Source organism: Hemitrygon akajei, chromosome 3 (genome assembly GCF_048418815.1).
Source record: "Hemitrygon akajei chromosome 3, sHemAka1.3, whole genome shotgun sequence".
Lineage (NCBI taxonomy): Eukaryota > Metazoa > Chordata > Chondrichthyes > Myliobatiformes > Dasyatidae > Hemitrygon > Hemitrygon akajei.
The window spans coordinates 10,959,422-10,979,588 of record NC_133126.1 but is presented as its reverse complement, the minus strand read 5'-3'; the positions used below and the strand labels follow the sequence as shown (position 1 = coordinate 10,979,588).

General features: G+C 39.7%; 1 protein-coding gene across 1 annotated transcript in view; it reads left to right on the top strand.

The window, feature by feature from the left end:
- LOC140722948 (protein phosphatase 1 regulatory subunit 37) overlaps positions 1-20,167 on the top strand; it is a 296,211-nt gene that overhangs the window by 54,741 nt on the left and 221,303 nt on the right. Inside the window, exon 4 of the mRNA XM_073037577.1 lies at positions 20,005-20,050. Coding sequence (XP_072893678.1) covers positions 20,005-20,050 — 46 coding nt within the window. The remainder of the gene's footprint in view (positions 1-20,004; positions 20,051-20,167) is intronic.

Genomic DNA, 20,167 nt, shown 5'->3' with positions numbered 1-20,167 from the left:
AATAGTTAAAATCTGAGATCAAATAAAAATCACAAAAATGAAAACCTCTCTCATTTCTACACTTCCCAGTTGATTTCATAGCTTGAATGAATTCTTCTTACGATTTGCTGTACTACCTTCAGTTTGTTAACTCATCTATCCTATTTCCTCAAACTCCAATGAATGCTGACAGCTGAGCACCATGAAGTATACATTTCCACCAGAAATAAAGACCATAAGACCCTAGATATAGCCTTTTGGCCCACTATGTCTGCTCTGCCATTTCAGCATGGCTGATACAATTTTCCTCTCTGCCTCAGATCCCTTGAGGAAACCACGATGATGATGGCCTTTTTTATCATGTGCCTCCAAGTACCCTGGGACTTCATCCTTATAATCAACTCCAACATCTTCCCAAACAATGAAGTCAGACTAATTGGCCTATTGTTTCCTTTCTTCTGCCTTTCTGCCTCCTTGAAGAGTGGAGTGACAATTGCAATTTTCCGGTCTTCTGGAACCATTCCGGAATCTAGTGATTCTTGAAAGATCATTATTAATGCCTCCACAATCTCCTCAGCCACCTCTTTCAGAACTTTGAGGTGTACACCATCTGGTCCAGGTTACTTATCTACCCTCAGACTTTTCTGTTTCCCAAGAACCCTCTCTGTAGTAATGGTAACTTCACACTCTTCATGCCTCCTGACACCTGGAACTTCCAATGTACTGCCAGTGTCTTCCACAGTGAAGTGTGCTCTTTTATTGCAACCTTACTAGAGGTGAAAAGCCTTCATACATTCTATATTGTTGAAACCATGCCTGAAGTACTTGATGGACTGGTATTGGAAATGGAATTGTTTTTTAATTCTGCAAACTTGTTTCCCAGTATATTAGATTCACCCTCCTTCCATGCCAGCCATACCCATAGGAGGCCAAGACATGGAAGTTTCCCTCTTCTACAAAACTTATTGCATCATACGTCAATGTTTTACTGATGGGAAGAAGGCACATGAACAAAGACAGAGGAAAGTGCAAGGAAGCAGAACAATTCACTCCCATTTCCTCACTTTGTACCTCTGGGGATATTCCAAAAGGTGCCTAATATAAATGGGACAGTAAAAACTAAGAAAGCAAAAAACTTCCAAGAGCAGCTTGACACACACTCACAAAATGCTGGAGGAACTCAGCAGGTTAGGCAGCATCTATGGAAAAGAGTAAACAGCTGACATTTCAGGCCAAGACCCTTCATCAGGACTGACACACATTCAATGTCTTAGAAACACTTTCTTCCTTTCGACCATCAGAATGAACAATGAACCCATGCACACTACCTCAATATTATCCACTTGTCCCCCCCATCCCTTCCCACCGATCTCCCTCCCGGCACTTATCCTTGTAAGTGGAACAAATGCTTCACCTACCCTTACACTTCCTCCCTCACCACCATTCAGGGCCCCAGACAGTCCTTCCAGGTGAGGCGACACTTCACCTGTGAGTCAGCTGGTGTGTTATACTGCGTCCGGTGCTCCCGGTGTGGCCTTTTATATATTGGTGAGACCCGACGCAGACTGGGAGACCGTTTCGCTGAACACCTATGCTCGGTCCGCCAGAGAAAGCAGGATCTCCCAGTGGCCACACATTTTAATCACGTCCCATTCCCATTCTGATATGTCTATCCATGGCCTCCTCTACTGTCAAAATGAATCCAAACTCAGGTTGGAGGAACAACACCTTATATACCGGCTGGGTAGCCTCGGCATGAACATTGACTTCTCTAACTTCCGTTAATGCCCCTCCTCCCCTTCTTACCCCATCCCTGACATATTTGTTTTTTTTTCTCTCTCTCTGCCCATCACTCAGCCTGTTCTCCATCTCCCTCTGGCGCTCCCCCCCCCCCCCCTTTCTTTCTCCCTAGGCCTCCCGTCCCATGATCCTTTCCCTTCTCCAGCTCTGTTTCACTTTCGCCAATCGCCTTTCCAGCTCTTAGCTTCATCCCACCCCCTCCGGTCTTCTCCTATCATTTCGCATTTCCCCCTCCCCCCACTACTTTCAAATCTCTTACTATCTTTCCTTTCAGTTAGTCCTGATGAAGGGTCTTGGCCCGAAACGTCGACAGTGCTTCTCCTTATAGATGCTGCCTGGCCTGCTGTGTTCCACCAGCATTTTGTGTGTCATATTTATTTTTGCATTCTTTTTGCACTACTTACTTATTTTTACAATATATTTCTTATTGTAATTTATAGTTTTTGTTATATATTGTAATGTACTGCTGCTACAAAACAACAAGTTTCATGACATTCATGCCAGTGATATTAAACCTGCTTCTGATTCTGATTCTAATTCAGAAATGTGGACATACCATAGTGGAATTGAAATCAGAATTGGCTTATTATTGTCACATGTACCAAGGTACAATGAAAAGCTTGTCTTGCCAACTGTTCATTACACAATCCATTGAGGTAGGTCAAGTTAAAACAATAACAGAATGCAAAATAAAATGCGATAGTGGCATGAAAAGTGCAGTGCAAGTAGAAAATAGGGTGCAAGGTCATTGCTGCATAAATTGTGAAGTCAAAAGTCTGTGTTATTGTACCAGAGAACCATTCAATATTCATAAAAGCAGGATAGAATCTATTCTTGGGCCTGGTGGTACATGCTTTCAGGCTTTTATATCTTCTGCCTGTTAAGAGAGAGGAGAAGAGAGAATGTCTGTGGTGGGTGGGCGGGGTCTTTCATTATGTTGGCTGTGTTACTGAGGCAGTAAGAGAGGTAGACAGAGTCCATGAAGGGGAGGCTAATATCTATGATGTACAATCTTAGCTTTTTTTTTACCTTTCCCGGTAGGAATGGAAACAGGTTTATTTGACTTCTCCCTGGGTAGGAAAATCAACCCCTGAGACCTGATTTGACTGAGAATTTCATGGACACAGCGAAATGAGAAATGATTTGACTACTGTATTTGCCTCGGCTGAGCAGAACAGATCAAGCACTCGTATTGGTCTGAGAGGAGAGAAGCTTTCTCCACTCAAAAGCTTAATCACCTCTGGAATTCTTTACTCACGAAAAAGCATGTATAGTTAGTTTATTACTTTATTACTTTATTGTCGCCAAACAATTGATACTGGAATGTACAATCATCACAGCGATATTTGATTCTGCGCTTCGCGCTCCCTGGAGTACAAATCAATAGTAAATATAATAAAAATTTAAATTATAAATCATTAATAGAAAAGAGAAAGTAGGGTAGTGCAAAAAAAAACGAGAGACAGGACCAGATATTTGGAAGGTACAGCCCAGGTCCGGGTCAGGATCCGTTCAGAAGTCTTATCACAGCTAGAAGGAAGCTGTTCCCAAATCTGGCCGTACGAGTCTTCAAGCTCCTGAACCTTCTCCCGGAGGGAAGAGGGACAAACAGTGTGTTGGCTGGGTGGGTCGTGTCCTTGATTATCCTAGTTAGCTATTGAGTAAATTGAAGACAGCAATTAATAGTATACTGCCCTCGCCGAGGTGTTGTAACATCAACTAGACAGTCAGTCAAACTCAATTCAAAAGTAAAGTGAGAGTCGTGTTATAGCTTCCTAGCTCCTTGGTTTTACTGCTGACTCAATGGCATGACATAGTGAATAAGGAGTGAAAAAGCCTCCTGCCAGCCAATGTGCTTTCTGACTTACTACTTCCTGACTGCACAGGAAATGTCCCAATACAGATCTGAAACTGCTCATTTGAAAACAAAAGCTGAATGTGCTCGGTCACAAAGGGAAAACAACCATGAGTCAATTGCTGGAAGAGCAGAACGGAACTAATAGATTTTTGGAGTTTTGGTTGTTAGCATAATGCAAAAGAGTACAGTTAAAGTTGAATGTCAGTCTTGATTTCTGTGTTCTACTTTGTTGTGTTTAGTGTTGTTCTGCTGAGAATTGTGGGCATGCTATTTGTTGTGGGTGACACTTGCAGTGTGTTGATTGTTAATGCAAATAATGTATTTCACCATTTGTTTCAATGTACACAGGACAAATAAACTTGAATCTTGGTAATGAATGATAGAATAAATTTTAAGGATTGAATGATTTACATATTTCATCTTCAATTTTTATGCTAATTTAGGTCTTGGTAGAGTAATTGTTCTTACTGGATTAGTAATCTATAAATCTGGGCAAAGGATCTGAATGTATTCAGGTCTCACCTAGGCAGCTGGTGAATTTAATTTCAATTAAGTAACTTATGATTAAAAGGATTACAATTAGCATTAGGACTATAAGATTGAAAAGCCCACCTGGCTCACTAATGGTTTGACGATAAGTGAATCTGGACACACAGCAATGTGACTGACTTTCAGTGGGTCCCGAAGAGGCCAGGGAAACTCTTAGTTCAAGGATAATTTGAGATGATGATGAAGCTCCCCATGATGCTCATCCCTGAGAATGAATGAAGAACCTAAGACTAATTCATAGTACTTCCAAGAATCTTGTAAATTTGCATTAGACCGAAGTATATAATGCTTTCTTGAAAGATAAAAAAGTATTAAGTTGGGATTTTGAAATAACCTTATAAGAAGTGCCTCATTTTTCTTTAACTTGCGGAAACTGCACAACGGGGGCCAGGAAAACATGCCAACGAGGAGCCAAAACTGACCAACACATCACTGACACTAGCCTACCCCCAATCAAGGACATACGTATACAGAAAGGTGCCAGAAAAAAGCCAGTAACATCATGAAGGATCCCATCCGCTCTGCTCATGGACTGGTTGTCCCACTCCCCTTAGGGAGGAAGTCACGTAGCATCCATGCCAGGACCACCAGAATCCAAAATAGTTACTTTCCTCAAGCAGCAATGTTATCTTCTGTAACTCCAAAACATAAAACTAACTGAAAGAAAAACACAGAGAGACTGGAATAAACATGAGTACATGTTTGTTTCATTTTTACTTTAAATAAGGTGTGTGCATATGATGTGCTGGCATGATGACGTATGTCATTCATATACTTTTACATAAAACCAGCAATGAATTATGTAACAAAGAATGCTTAATCAAACAACATATTTACAATATTACTCAAATTTACTAAAGTATTAAATGCACAAAACTTCTCCCTAATAATCTATAAACTTCAATTCAAGATAGAATGCAACTCAGCTCAAATAGTTAATGCATTTCTCTCTGTCATAATAGGGAGACTTTCAATTTGCATTAGGGAGAATAGTCAAAAAGATTGTCCTCTTTTGTAAATTTTTAAGGCATTCCCTTTTCCAAGGGTAAACAGAACAATCCATCAGTATATCCATGATTAGTTTTCCTCTTGAATTAAATTTTGTAATTGTGTCCTTCAAGAAAAAGAGTCCATTTCTGTATTTGTACTGCTGCTGTTAGTGGAACTATCTTTTATGGAGTAAAAATGGACACTAGTAGTTGATCATCAGTAACAAAGATAAAACCTCTCCCGCATCAGTACTGGTTAAAACATTTTACACCCCAAACCAGCCTCAAGGACTTTCTGTCAATCTGTGCATGATTCTTCTCTGTAGCACTAAGGAAAGATGATGCTAAGGCTCTTTGGCGTTCACTTCCATCGCTCATAACATATGACATGAGTGCACCTATACCATAAGCCAAGTCATCATAGCAAACTTCAATGGATGAAGTGGATCATAATGTGTGAGTACAGTGTCTGACATCGCCACTTCCTTTACCTGTTTGAAAGCCACCTCACACTGCTTTGTCCATTGCCATTTCTTCCCGATTTTTAGTAATGAGTTCAAGGGGTGGAACATAGTAGCCAGGTTTGGCAAGAACCTGTTGCAGTAACTGACAATTCCTAAGAAGGAATGCAACTGTGATGTAACTTTTAGCTTTGGGGCATCCACTATGGCTTAATGTCATCCAGGTAAAACTGAGTGCTGGGCACCTGATCCATAGCTTTCTTCCAGAATACAGGTGCAGATGTTACCTCAAAAATAAGCCAATTATAGCATAATTTATTAAGCCTATTAAACACTTTAGTTGTGAGTGTTTATGGTGTAAAACACCTTGGAATCTTCTCCTATCTCCTTCTGTAGATAGGCCTCACCTAAGTCCACTTTGCTGAAGAGTTCTCCTCTAAAAAGGTTTGGGCAGAGGGTTTTGATTTACTTTCAGTACTGGGTTAATAATAATCTTAAAATCATCACAGATCCTGACAGACCCATTCTTCTTGGCTGCTGGGACCACTGGCCATGCCCATGGCTGTGATCTAGCTCACTGGCTACTTTAGCATGGATAGTATGAGGAACCGGACAGCCTTTGCAAAACTTGGATGTGACCTTTTCATTTAGCACTATCTTATCCTTGACATGTTTGAATTTTCCAGTGCCATCCTTGAACACTGCTGTGGCATCATCCAGTCCCTTTCTTAATTTGCTTTCAGTTGACATTATTGCAGGGTATGTGGAATCCAGATGGTGGATGGTTCTGCATTCAGGTTGTAGTTGCCTCAGTCAATCACACCTCGACAATGCTGGCCCTCCTGTTTTTACCACACACAAGTTTGATGCAGCTTGGTGGTTGTTCTATTTCACAGTTACGAATGTCACTCCCACAGGAGTTATCTTTTCTCCAGTATAAGTTCTTAGCTGGATATCTGCAGGCTTCAGTTCCATATCTTTGAAATACCTTTCAAACTCATTTCGTGGAATAATTGAAACAACTGAGCTAGTGTCCAATTCAATTTTAATTAGTTTGCCGTTCAATTCTGGTATAAGCCATATTGCTTATCTATTGCTAGTTTTCACATTTTAAACCTCAGGGCTAACCAGTCCTGTGTCATGCTCATCATTATCAGATACTGCAACTTGACTTTTTATCTTGATCTCTTCCTTAAGTTATCCATTTAATTTTGTCTGCCCAACGTGCCCTTTGTATGTTTCCTACTTCAATGCAGTTGAGGGATTTGGGGGTCGATGTGCCTGTTCCATTTTTGTTCATTTTTTGTGTGGGGAGTGGGATTTAGGGGTTGATGTGCCTGACCCATTTTGCTCAGTTTTTGTGCGGGAGGGGGGACTTGGGGGTTGGTGTGCCTATACCATTTTTGTTCGCCTTTTTTGCGGGGAGGTGGGATTTGGGGGTTTTGTTCTTGGTTTCATGGCTATGTGGAGAACTGAAGAATTTCAAAGTTGTATACTTTGATAATAAATGAACCTTTCAATCTTTCATCCTTTCTGCAAGTTTTGTCTTCAAACATGCATAGGTCTGGTGTATGTGAACCCCTCCCACCATGGTAACACAATTTGTTCAGCCAAGCTGGTTTCTACTTTGATGCTGTAATTTTGTTCAGATTCACTTCCATTCCTGACTACAAATCATTTGCATCACTGTTCTTTTACATGTGAGTTGAGCTTCAGTTAAGAGCAATTTTTGAATTCTTTCTTGTAAGATTCCACAAACTAAACTATCTCTCAGTACATCATTAAACCTATCACTGAACTGACAATGCTTGGGCAATCTCTTCAATTGAACCATGTATGCTAAAATGGATTCCACTTCCTTTTAATTCTGCTTAAGAAAACTAAAGCATTTGGCAATCAGTAATAGTTTTGGTTCGAAATATTCCTGCATTACTTTAATGATCAGCAAAGCTCATTTCAGCTGGTTTGGTTTGAGCAATCAAACTTCTAAACAAAAGGTATAACTTTCCAACCAATGCACTCAGCAAAACTGACCATCACTTTTCATTGGCTATTTAACTTACTTCAAAATACTGCTCAATTTACCCAGGATACAACATCCAGTTAAGTGTTGTGCAGTTGAACTCGTCAATCTTTCCGATGTAGCCAACCATTTCTGCTCTTTTTTTATTATTATTAGCATCCAGTACACACTGTTTATAAACCTTTGAATTCATTCATTTTCTGCCTTTTTTTAAACTCGGATGTTTCTGTCTGTTCCTGAAGAAGCACATGCTGCGTTGTTTTGTTTTAACGCGGCCGTTTCTCGCTGCACTTTTTAAAAATTCAAATGTCTTGTTGCCTTTCAACAGATAGGTGCTCGTCTTGAGTTCGTTTAAAACTGCCTCATCATGACTTTTATGTTTTGTAACTCCAAAGCATAAAACTACTCAAAAGAAAATCAGGGGGAGATCAAGATAAAGTTGTGTATTTTAGTTTCATTTTTACTTTAAGTGAGGGGCATGCATATGACGTGTTGCGTGATGGTGAATGCTATTTTATGTAATTTTACATATGAATCTTAATGAATTATAGAAACAAAAGAGTGTTTAATGAAGCAACATATTCATAATATTATTTAAATATTACTGAAATGTTAAATACATAACAGTTAAGGCTATTCAACATCTCCACCCACTAACCCATACTTCTACAGCCCTATCTATCACTACTTTATCATTTCCCATCAGTCAGTCCTGTACCTACTGTCACTCCATGGAGATATAATCAATCTATGTACATACTGTAAGCTATCTTATGTGTTTATATTTATTGTGCTTTTATTATTGTGTTCATTATCTGATTGTGTTCATTATCTTATTGTGTTTTATTTTACTGCTGCATCGGATCCAGAGTAACAATTATTTCATTCTCCTTTACACTTGTGTACTGGAAAAGACATTAAACAACTTGGAATCTTGAATCTTGAACAAGCGGTGCCTCATTTTTCTTTAATTTACCATTTTGTTTTGCAATATGACCAGGTGTAGAGACCACTACTGGGAATTGAAATATATATAGGTGCTAGGGTTGGCACAGCTTGAAATAAACTTCTGAAAGTAGACCAGAGAAATCCTATTTTAGAGCAGCTGAAGTCAAACCACAAAATATATCAGCTGTGAATTTAATTTAAATTTAAATTTAAAGCACAACATCAATAATAGTGTGTAAAGGGGTCTGTGATATTTGATAATTCTCTTTTAAAGTCATAACTATGGAAGCCATTTTCATTTGGGATTGGGTACAAATTTGTAAATGGAAATTTTATTAAATTTTCTATTCTCCTGTACTCATTTAAGGAGTAGTCAGTTGCAAGTGACTACTGCTAACAGTTAATTTAAATATAAATTACTTCATGATACTAGAAATGGCTGATATATTTTGTGACAGATTGTTGGACTCTAAATGCAGAGGGTTTGCACTTGATTGTCATCCTTGACTGACGCTCAACCATAGCTAGCTTCATGGTGTGAAATTTGTCACTTAGCGATCAAGTTAGCAGACTGAATATTGCGAGTGTGTGTTTGTGCAGAGCTCTGTATGTTTGAGGTGGGGGGGGGTGGGATGTGTGTGTGTGTGTGTGTGTGTGTGTGTGTGTGTGTGTGTGTGTGTGTGTGTGTGTGTGTGTGTGTGTGTGTGTGTGTGTGTGTGTGTGTGTGTGTGTGTGTGTGTGTGTGTGTGTGTGTTTACGTGAACATGGGGTATGCGCAAGACATTTCAAAACCATTAAACTCACTCTTGCTCAGAAAACTGGACAAATGTTCCTAATAATAAAATACTGGCGAGGAATTGAAATTGGAAAAGGAATGGACAAACCTGTTGGTTGATATGAAGGCCCTTGGAAATTTTGTGTAGATTTTTTTAATGTTAATGACGTACCTTCTTGAAAGATGACTTCAAACTCATCTTCACAAGACTTAACAGAAATTTACTGTACTAAGGTGGTTCCCAGTTTAGTGTGAGGTTTTGCATACAACACTAAAGTAGTAGAAATATTATGATGGCCATTTAAAAATTTTGTGTACGTTTTAATTTTGTAATGATAAATTAAGTTGCTAATTTTGGCTCTGCTCTTTGTAGACACTGCAGGTTTAATTGCTAATTGTTAACAATGAATATATTTGCATAATAATAAGCTTCAAATTTACATCTTCAATGTGTTTCTTTCAAAGGATACATGATAAAAAGGTCATGTTGTTTAAATAATTCATGCATTATTGCAATAAAGGAGCTATTACTGTATGTGCCTGCATATATATTGACTTTTGAAGCAGAAATATTCAACCCTGTGGAGAAATTAATTTTTACAGCTTATAGCATGCTGTCGTGCATTTTACTGACTAAATCATCATTTTCTATATGAGATTTCTTTGAAGCAAGTTTAGGGATTCATTGTCATTCTGATCTGGCAACTGAGCCAATGGTGACCACATTAGGAAAGCTGCACCATCAAGCCAATTTAAAGCAAGTCTCAATCCAGTTCCCGATGGACATGAATCCAATGCACTAAACCGGCCTGGTTTCAGCACTTAATTCATCAATCTCAGTCTGGGCTGCCAGAGAATAGAGACTGAGAAGAATAGAGGTGTCACAATGCTGCAGAACAGGGACATTTACGAGGTCATAATTAACATCAGTCAACCCTATTATTCACCAAACTAGAGATGATATTATGTGACTGGATTCTATTCATTATTTGGATCTATGATATTCTTTAGTGAGCATAATCATGGAATTCCATCTGATGTCTCCATATATATCTTTCTATAACCCAATAATTCATTCCTTGTTGACATAACTATTCAACTATTTAAACATGATATCTAACCCAAGAAATGCAATCTTCATTTGGGACTTCATATTTCGGAAAATCACCCATTGAAAATAGGAACCTTTGGAAAGGATATGAAACAAGTCACTGGTTAATCTCAAGATTCAAGATTCAAGTTCTGCTCTGTACCTTACAATATTTAATTTATGCAACATACACACAATGCTGGTGGAACTCAGCAGGCTAGGCAGCATCTATGGAAAAAAGTACAGTCAATGTTTGGGGCTGAAACCTTTAATTTATGCACTTTAGTAATTCATCTGTAGATTTTATCCTTACTTTCATAAGTTGTTATGTGTTGTGTGTCATGTACAGTATTTCATAGTGTTTTACACCCTGGTCTGCAGAAACGTTTGTCTTGTTTGATGGTATACATGTATATAGTTAAATGATATTAAACTTGACTTAAAAGTGTTAGTAACTAGGTTGTTGTGTGCTTTGCAACAAGTGGTTCAATTGTATAATAGCCTTGTATATAGTTGAGTCAAATAGGCAGAAATTTGAAGGCTCCAGCTTTATAAATCAGATAATGAGGCAATTTATATATATATTTTTTGATTGGTATCTATGCTGTCAAACTATATGTTCCTTTGTATGTTGTGCAAACAGTTGTATGAGATCTTTCTAAAGGGAGAAGAGGCTAAGTCATTGATACTTCGGCAAAATTTGTCAGTGCTTTATCATTCTCTGCTCATTCTTCAATATGTACTTCAGCAGAAAGGAAATGTCAGATGGCTTTACATAGTGTCAACTTAGGTAGAAATTATCCTAAAGGGAATACTGTTTTAGTTTAATTGATAGCACCAGTGGGTTCCCTTACATATTTTGGCATCATTAGTACCATTGTAAAATTGCTTGCATTGACATAGCTATCATCCTTCACGCAAACACCTTATGTCAGAAAATATGCAAGAGTGCAGAAAGTTGTCATCAACATATTTTTATTAAAACCTTCCTTATAACTACGTACAGGAGGATATACACTCAGTGGTCACTTTATTAGGTACAGGAGTGGAACCTGGTGTGGTCACACCACTGTTGTAACATGTGGTTACTTGAGTTATTGCCACCTTTTTATCCACTTGAACCAATCTGCTCATTCTCCTCTGACCTCTCTCATTAACAAGATGATTTCGCCCATAGAACTGCCGCTTACTGGGTGTTTCTTTGTTCCTTGCTCAATTCTCTGTAAGCTCTTGAGACTGTTGTGTGTGCAAATCCCAGGAGATCAGCACTTTCTGAGGTACTCAAACCACCAACAATCATTCCAAGGTCAAAGTCACTTAGATCACTTTTCTTCCACATTCTGATGTTTCGTCTGAACAACAATTAAACCTCTTGACCATGTCTGCATGCTTTTATGTATCGAGCTGCTGCCTCATGATTGTCTGATTAGATATTGGCATTAACGAACAGGTTTACAGCTATACCTAATAAAGTGATCACTGAGTGTATGTTGTGAAACAGTGGAAGATGATCATGCTGCTGGAGAGCTAATGGTTCCACAGAGAACTGCTGGCTAATAGGACATTCTGAATTTCGCCGGAGGCCAGGTGGGGCTGAATCTGTCCACCTATTTTGCATTCGAACTCTGATTTGTCCTGTGCAACCGGGAAGATACCATTCTTTTGAATGGACTCTTTTGCTAGGACTGTAAAGTTAAGAACAGGTAAATGCTTTAGTCAAATTTCCTTAATTTATTCAATCCTAATTTCTATAACTTAAATACATTTGGAATCATTTTAATTGACCAAAACACACAAAATGCTGGAGGAATTTAGCAGGCTAGGCAGCATCTATGGAAAAGAGTACAGTCGATGTTTCGAGCCAAGGCCCTCCTTCAGTCCTGATGAAGGGTCTTGGCCTGAAATGCCAACTGTATCCTTTTCCATAGATACAGCCTGGCCTGCTGAGTTCTTCCAGCATTTTGTGCGTGTTGCTTGGATTTCCAGCATCTGCAAATTTTCTCTTGTTAAAAATCAATTTATTATTTTTTTATTTGTTTCATAATTGTTATTTTTAAAATTACTCAAAACCGTTAGAACTGTTTTAAAAAGTACCTGATTTTCAGAGATTGTTGGACGTTTGCATAGATTTGGCTTATCATCTAAAACTTTGACAAACTTCTGTGGATGCACAGTGGAGAGTAGCCTGACTGGTTGTATGGAAATGGAATGGAAACACCAGTGGCCAGGAAGGGAAAAGACTACAAACATGGCGGATACACCCTATTGTTAAGAACATCTACATGGAGAACTAAACTTCCTTCATAGTGGTTAGTACCATGTTATTACAGCGCAGGACATTTCAGCGTTCAATTCTGGTGCCACTCTGCAAGGGGTCGCTGTATTTTCTCCCTGTAAAATACATAGGTTTTCCCCTGCGCTCTGGCTTCCTCCCACAGTTCAATGACAAACCAAGTAGGTTAATTGGTCATTGTAAATTGCCCTGTGGTTAGGTTAGGGTTATCAGGGTTTTAGGGTTGATGGGGTTGATAGGATTGGAAAAGCCTGCTCCACACCGAATCACTAAAATAAAAAAAATCAAACACTTTACAACTCATTTTCTCTGTTTTATTCATTTACTTTTTTTTTATTATGAACCCTACTAAACCATACATCTTTGAAAAGTGAGAAGAAACTGGATCGCCTGGAGGAAACCCATGCGATCATGGGGAGAACGTACAAACTCCCTACAGACAGTGCCAGGAATTGAACCCAAGTCACTGGTACTGCAGTAGTGTTATTTTAACTGTTACACTGCCATGCCTCCCCAATGTTGAATGTATGAGGGTACAACTTTAAGGAGAGAGGGAGAAAGTTTAAAGGGGATGTTCCAGGCAGCATTTTTACAAAGAGAATGGTAAGTGCCTTGAAACGTGGCAAGGAGTAGGAGCGGAAGCAGAGACACAATGATGGTATTCAAGGGACATCCAGACAGGCTTATGAATAGGCAGCTGGAGGAAACCCACATGGTCACAGAGAGCAAGTACAAATGTACGTCAGCATATCTTTTCTTGGATAAGGGGCCAAATCTGCTCATAATACTCCATGCGTATCAGAATACCAATATCCACGAGTATGCTGTTGCATACAATGCCTTACCAATAGACTTGCTAGGGGTCAGTGATGGAGGATACTGGAGTGTTTGCGCTCAAAATCATCAATTTGTCCTTATCAGTGGAAAGAGAGTGAACCCTCCCAAGGCGGAATGTCTAGATGGAGTTTCTGGTAAAGCTCTGAAAACCTGTGCCAACCAACTAGCTGGAGTATTCAAGGACATTTTCAACTTCTCACTGCTACTGGCGGAAGTTCCCACTTGCTTCAAAAAGGCAACAATATACCAGTGCCTAAGAAGAATAATGTGAGCTGACTTAATGACTATTGCCCGGTAGCACTCACATTGACAGTGATGAAATGCTTTGAGAGGTTGGTTATGACTAGACTGAACTCCTGCCTCAGCAAGGACCTGGACCCATTGCAATTTGCCTATCGCCACAATAGATCAACGGCAGACGCAATCTCAATGGCTCTCCACGGCTTTAGACCACCTGGGTAACACAAACACCTACGTCAGGATGCTGTTCATCGACTATAGCTCAGCATTTGATACCATCAATCCCACAATCCTGATTGAGAAGTTGCAGGACTTGGGCCTCTGTACCTCCCTCTGCAATTGGATCCTCAACTTCCTAATGGAAAGACCACAATCTCTGCGGATTGGTGATAACATATCCTCCTCACTGGCAATCAACACTGGCACACCTCGGGGGTGTGTGTTTAGCCCATTGCTCTACTCTCTATATACACATGACTGTGTGGCTAGGCATAGCTCAAATACCATCTATAAATTTGCTGATGATACAACCATTGTTGGTAGAATCTCAGGTGGTGACGAGAGGGCGTACAGGAGCGAGATATGCCATCTAGTGGAGTGGTGCCACAGCAACAACCTTACACTCAACATCAGTAAGACGAAAGAGCTGATTGTGGACTTCAGGAAGGGTAAGATGAAGGAACACATATCAATCCTCATAGAGGGATCAGAAATGGAGAGAGTGAGCAGCTTCAAGTTCCTGGGTGTCAAGATCTCTGAGGATCTAACCTGGTCCCAACATATCGATGTAGTTACAAAGAAGGCAAGACAGCGGCAATACTTTATTAGGGGTTTGAAGAGATTTGTCATGTCAACCAATACACTCAAAAACTTCTACAGTTGTACTGTGGAGAGCATTCTGACAGGCTGCATCACTGTCTGGTATGGAGGGGCTACTGCACAGGACCAAAAGAAGCTGCAGAAGGTTGCAAATCCAGCTAGCTCCATCTTGGGTACTAGCCTACAAATTACCCAGGGCATCTTCAGGGAGCAGTGTCTCAGAAAAGCAGCGTTCATTATTAAAGACCTCCAGCACCCAGGGCATACCCTCTTTTCACTGTTACCATCAGGTAGGAGGTACAGAAGTCTGAGGGCACACACTCAGCGATTCAGGGACAAATTCTTCCCCTCTGCCATCTGATTCCTAAATGGATATTGAACCTTTGGACACTACCTCACTTTTTTTTAATACACAGTATTTCTGTTTTTGCACGTTTTTAAAATCTATTCAATATACATAATTGATTTACTTGTTTATTTATTATTATTATTAATTTGTTTTCTTTATTATTATTTTTTCTCTGCTAGATTATGTTTTGCATTGAACTGCTGCTGCTAAGTTAACAAATTTCACGTCACATGCCGGTGATAATAAACCTGATTCTGATTCTGATTCTGATTCTGAAAGCACTCTGGTCAAGACTAGACTTCACTAAGGTTTAAATGAGTGATTTAACACTGGTATCCAGCACCAGTTAGACTGAGATGATTTTGTTTTTCACTAATAAGGTAGATGATCTTGTAGTGCTGTTAGAGCTTGGCTGGTATGATATTGTGGGCATCACTGGGTCATGGCTGAAAGACGATTATCGTTGAGAGCTTAACATCCAGGGATATATATTGTATCAAAAGGAGAGGTGGGTTGGCAGGGCAGGAGGCAGAGACATGGAATCAAATCCTTAGAAAGAGGTGACATAGGACTGGAAGATGCAGAATCCCATGGGTGGAGTTAAGGAACTGCAAAGGTAAAAAGACCCTGATTAGAGTTATATATAGGGTTCTGAACAGTAGTCAGGATGTTGGCTACAAATTACAATGAGAGATAGAATGTGCATGTCAAAAGGACAATGTAACTAGTCATGGGGCATTTCAATATGCAGGTAGATTGAGGAAATCAGGTTGATGCTGATTTTGGATCCCAAGAGAATTTGTAGCATGCCCCTAAGATAGTTTTTTTGTGGTTGAGCCCACTAGGGGAACAGCTATTCTGCATGGGTGTTGTGTAGTAAACCGGATTTGATTAGAGAGCCTAAGCTAAAGAAACAAGTGACTGTAATATAATAGAATTCACCCTGCAATTTGAGAGGGAGAAGCTAAGGTAAAATGTGTCATTATTACAGTGGAAGAAAGAGAATTACTGAGGAATGAGAGAGGAATAAAGTTGATTGAAAGGGGCACTAACAGAGATGATGGCAGAATAGTAATGGCTGGTGTTTCTTTTGGCAATTCGAAAGTCACAGGATATATACATCCCAAAGAAGAAGAAGTATTCTAAATGCAAACAAAGGGTCTCGACCAGAAACATCGACCGTACTTCTTCCTATAGATGCTGCCTGGCCTGCTGTGTTCCACCAGTATTTTGTGTGTTGCGAGAAGTATTCTAAAGGCAGGATGACACAGCTATGGCTGACAAGGAAAGTCAAAGCCAAAGAGAGGCCATGTAATAGAAGAAAAATTAGAGGGAAGTTGGAGCATTGGGAAGATTTTAAAAATTAACAGAAGGAAAACCTAAAAAGCCTTAAGGGGGGAAATGATGAAATATGAAGGTAAGCTACCAATAATTTCAAGGAGGATACGGAAAGATTTTTCGGATGTATAAAGAGTAAGGGAGAGGTGAGAGTATTGGACCATAAGAAAATGACACTGGAGAGTTAGTAACGGAAGACAAGGAAATGGTGGACTAAATGAATAAGTATTTTGCATTAGTCTTCACTGTGGAAGACACAAGCAATATGCCAGAAGTTCAATAATGTCCAGGGACAGAAATGATTGCAGTTGCTATTACTAAGGAGAATTTGCTTGGAAAGCTGAAAGGTCTGAAGGTTGATAAATCACCTGGACCAGATAGGCTACACTCCGGTTAGCTGAAGACAATGTGGAGGCATTAGGAAGACTGGACAGAAGTCTGGAAACTTGCAAACATCACTCCACTCTAAAAGAAGGAAGGGAGACAGAAGAAAGGAAATTATAGGCCATTTAGCTTGAGCTTAATGGTTAGGAAGATGTTGGTGCTGATTGTTAAGGGTGAGGTTTTGGGGTACTTAGGGGAACCTGGTAAAATAGGCCAAGTCGGCATGGTTTCCTTAACAGAAAATCTTGCCTGAAAAACCTGTTGAAATTCTTTGAGGAAATAACATGCAAGATAGACAAAGGAGAATCAGTGGATGTTGTGTACTTGGATTTTCAGAAAGTCTTCGACAAGGTGCTGCACATGAAGCTGCTTAACAAGATAAGAACCCATGGTATTAGATGAAAGGCACTAGAATGGATAGAACATTGGCTGATTGGCACAAGGCAACGAGTGGGAATAAAGGGAAACTTTTCTAATTGGCTACCAGTGGTGTTCTGCAGGGTTCTATGTTGGAACTTCTTTTTACGTTATATGTTAATGATTTGGATGATGGAATTGATGGCTTTGTGGCCACAGTAGTGGATAATATGAAGACAGGTGGAGGGACCGTTTATGCTGAGGCAGTACGGTGGCTGCAGAAGGACTTAGACAGCTGAGAAGAATGGGCAAAGAAGTAACAGATGAAATACAGTGTCAAGAAGTGTATGGTCATGTACTTTGGTAGAAGAAATAAAAGGATAGACAATTTTCCAAACGGGGAGAAAATGCAAAAGTCTGAGGTGCAAAGGGATTTGGAAGTCCTTGTGCAAGATTCCCAAAAGATTAACTTGCAGGTTGACTCATTGGTGTGGAAGACAAATGCAATGTTAGCATTAATTTTAGGATGACTAGAATATGAAAGCAAGGATGTAATGCTGAACCTTTATAAGGCACTGGTGAGGCCTCACTTGGAGTGCTGCGAGCAGTTTTGGGCCTGTTATCTAAGAAAGGATGTGCTGACATTGGACAGGGTTCAGAGGAGGTTCACAAGAATGATTCCAGAAATGAAAAGGTTATTGAATTTAGAAGAATGAGTGGGGGTATCTCATTGAAACTTAATTAATGCTGAAAGGCCTAGATAGAGTGGATGTGGCTAGATTGTTTCCTATAGTGGGGGGAGTCTAGGACCAGAGGGCACAAAATCAGAATAGAAGGATGTCCATTTACGAACAGAGATGAGGAGTAATTTCTTCAGCCAGATGTTGGTGAATCTTGGAATTTGTTGACATGCGTGGCTGTGGAGGCCAAATGGCTGAGTGTATTTAAGGCAGAGGTTGAAAGATTTTTGATATGTCAGAACTTGAAAGGTTATGGAGAAAAGGAAGGAGAATGGGGTTGAGGAGGAAATAGATCAGCCATGATCAAATAATGGAGCGGACTTGATGGGCTGAAAGGGCTAATACCCCCTGTGTTTTCTGGTCTCATGGTCTTATTAATAGTTTGAATTATTTTGTGACACAAGAGATTGCAGATGCTGGAAACTGGGTTGACACTCAAAGCACTGAAAGAACACCGTAGGCAGGCAGCATCTATGGAGGCAAACAGACAGTCAACATTTTTGGTTGAGACCCTTCATCTGAACTGAGGACCAAATTATTTTGAAGTGCTTTCGTTATTTTATTTCACTTTTTAAATATGTATATATATGTGCGTTTATTTAAATGTCCGTACTTTTCAATTGCTTATGAATGACTGAAGGCAGAGTTTACCTCCTGTCAGAGATGTTTGGGTGCGGGTTCTCCTGACTGTGCCTTTTATAGCCCTGCCATCGTCTGGTTCTCACTGCTACATCCAGGATGTGATTTGCCGTTGAGAATGGCCATCTGAATCGGGCCCAAGTAAATGCAGGTGTGTAGGAATGTGAGTGCGGTACCGGGTGGCAGAAGCAGATGACAGAGTCAGTATGATTTAGCACATAGCTTTACAGGATGGAACACTAATGACTTTCTCAGTGCAATGGAGAAAATTTTAGCTTCAATGGTGTTGTATTTGACAAGTTAGCACAGAATTTGGCACAGACAAGCGGACGCCACAGTGGTACAGTGGCTAGTGAGATGCTATTACAGCTCAGAGGTTCTGGAGTTCGAAATCCAATCCCAATGCAGTCAGTAAGGAGTTTGTACATTTTCCCCATGACCGCAGAGGTTTCTTCCGGGTGCTTTGGTTTCCTCCCACAGTCCAAAGATATACCAGTTAGTAGGTTAATTGGCCGTTGTAAGTTGTCTTGTTGTTAGGCCAGGAACAGCTTGGCTCACTGGGCTGGAAGGGCCTGTTCTGTGCTGCTTCACGAAATAAAATAATAGAAAAATAAAGACATTATGGGATGGCACTTAGATATATTCAAGTCAACCAGCAAAGTCTAAAAGATCTTGAAAGATGGAAATGATGTTTGATATCTTAGCTTGTCAGATAATTGGTCACTGTAAATCGTCCTGTGATTAGGCTAGGATTAAATAAGTGGGTTGCTGGGTGGTACAGCTCACTGGGCTAGAAAGGCCTGTTCCCTGCTTTATCGCTAAAGAAATAAATAGATACATACGTAAATAAATAGATAAATAAATAAACAGATTAATTTTTAAAGCAGATTACACAGAGTTAGTTGAGACTGAGATTATTACATCTCAGGAAAAAAACTTCATTAAAGTGGAAAACTGAAAACATAAGTCGAAAATTTTGGTATAAAGAAGAATGTATGGATCAGCAGGGATCAGTGGAGAGGAATTTCTAAGTCAAACCAGTTCCTGTAAAGACTGCTATATGATATCAAAGATCATGGGGACCATTTTTATCTTTGATTATTAAATCAGTTTTCAATAGTCCTTGTCATAATTAATAAATATTCATGTTTTCAGATTATATTTCAGAATTCTGGCATCCCAACTCATGAAATACTGCATGCAATCTCTGTCCGAATGACAGCAATGCTGCTAACCCTTTCAAGATGATATTGATGGAAGTTTTCAGCACAAGAGGTTCTGAAGATGCTGGAAATCCAGAGCAACACACATACAAAATGCTGGAGGAACTCAGCCATTCAGGCCGCATTTGTAGAAAGGAATAAACAGTCAAAGTTTTGAGCTGAGACCCTGCATCTTGGCATGAAATATCGACTCTTTAATTCTTCCTATAGGTGCCACGTGACCTGCAGAGTCTCTCTGGCATTTTGTTACCTTGCTAGAAGCTTACCTTTATATTAGTTATATAAACTACCATACCTTTTGTTTCATCTCCAGGAAATCACAGATATACAGCACAGGATCAAATGCTTAGATCTGAAGGGTAAGTTTAAATTCAAGTTCAATTCATTGTCATTCAACTGTACATTTGTTTACTATCAAATGAAGCAACGTTCCTCTGGAGCAACGTGTACAACAGAGTATGTGATTGTTATGGTCT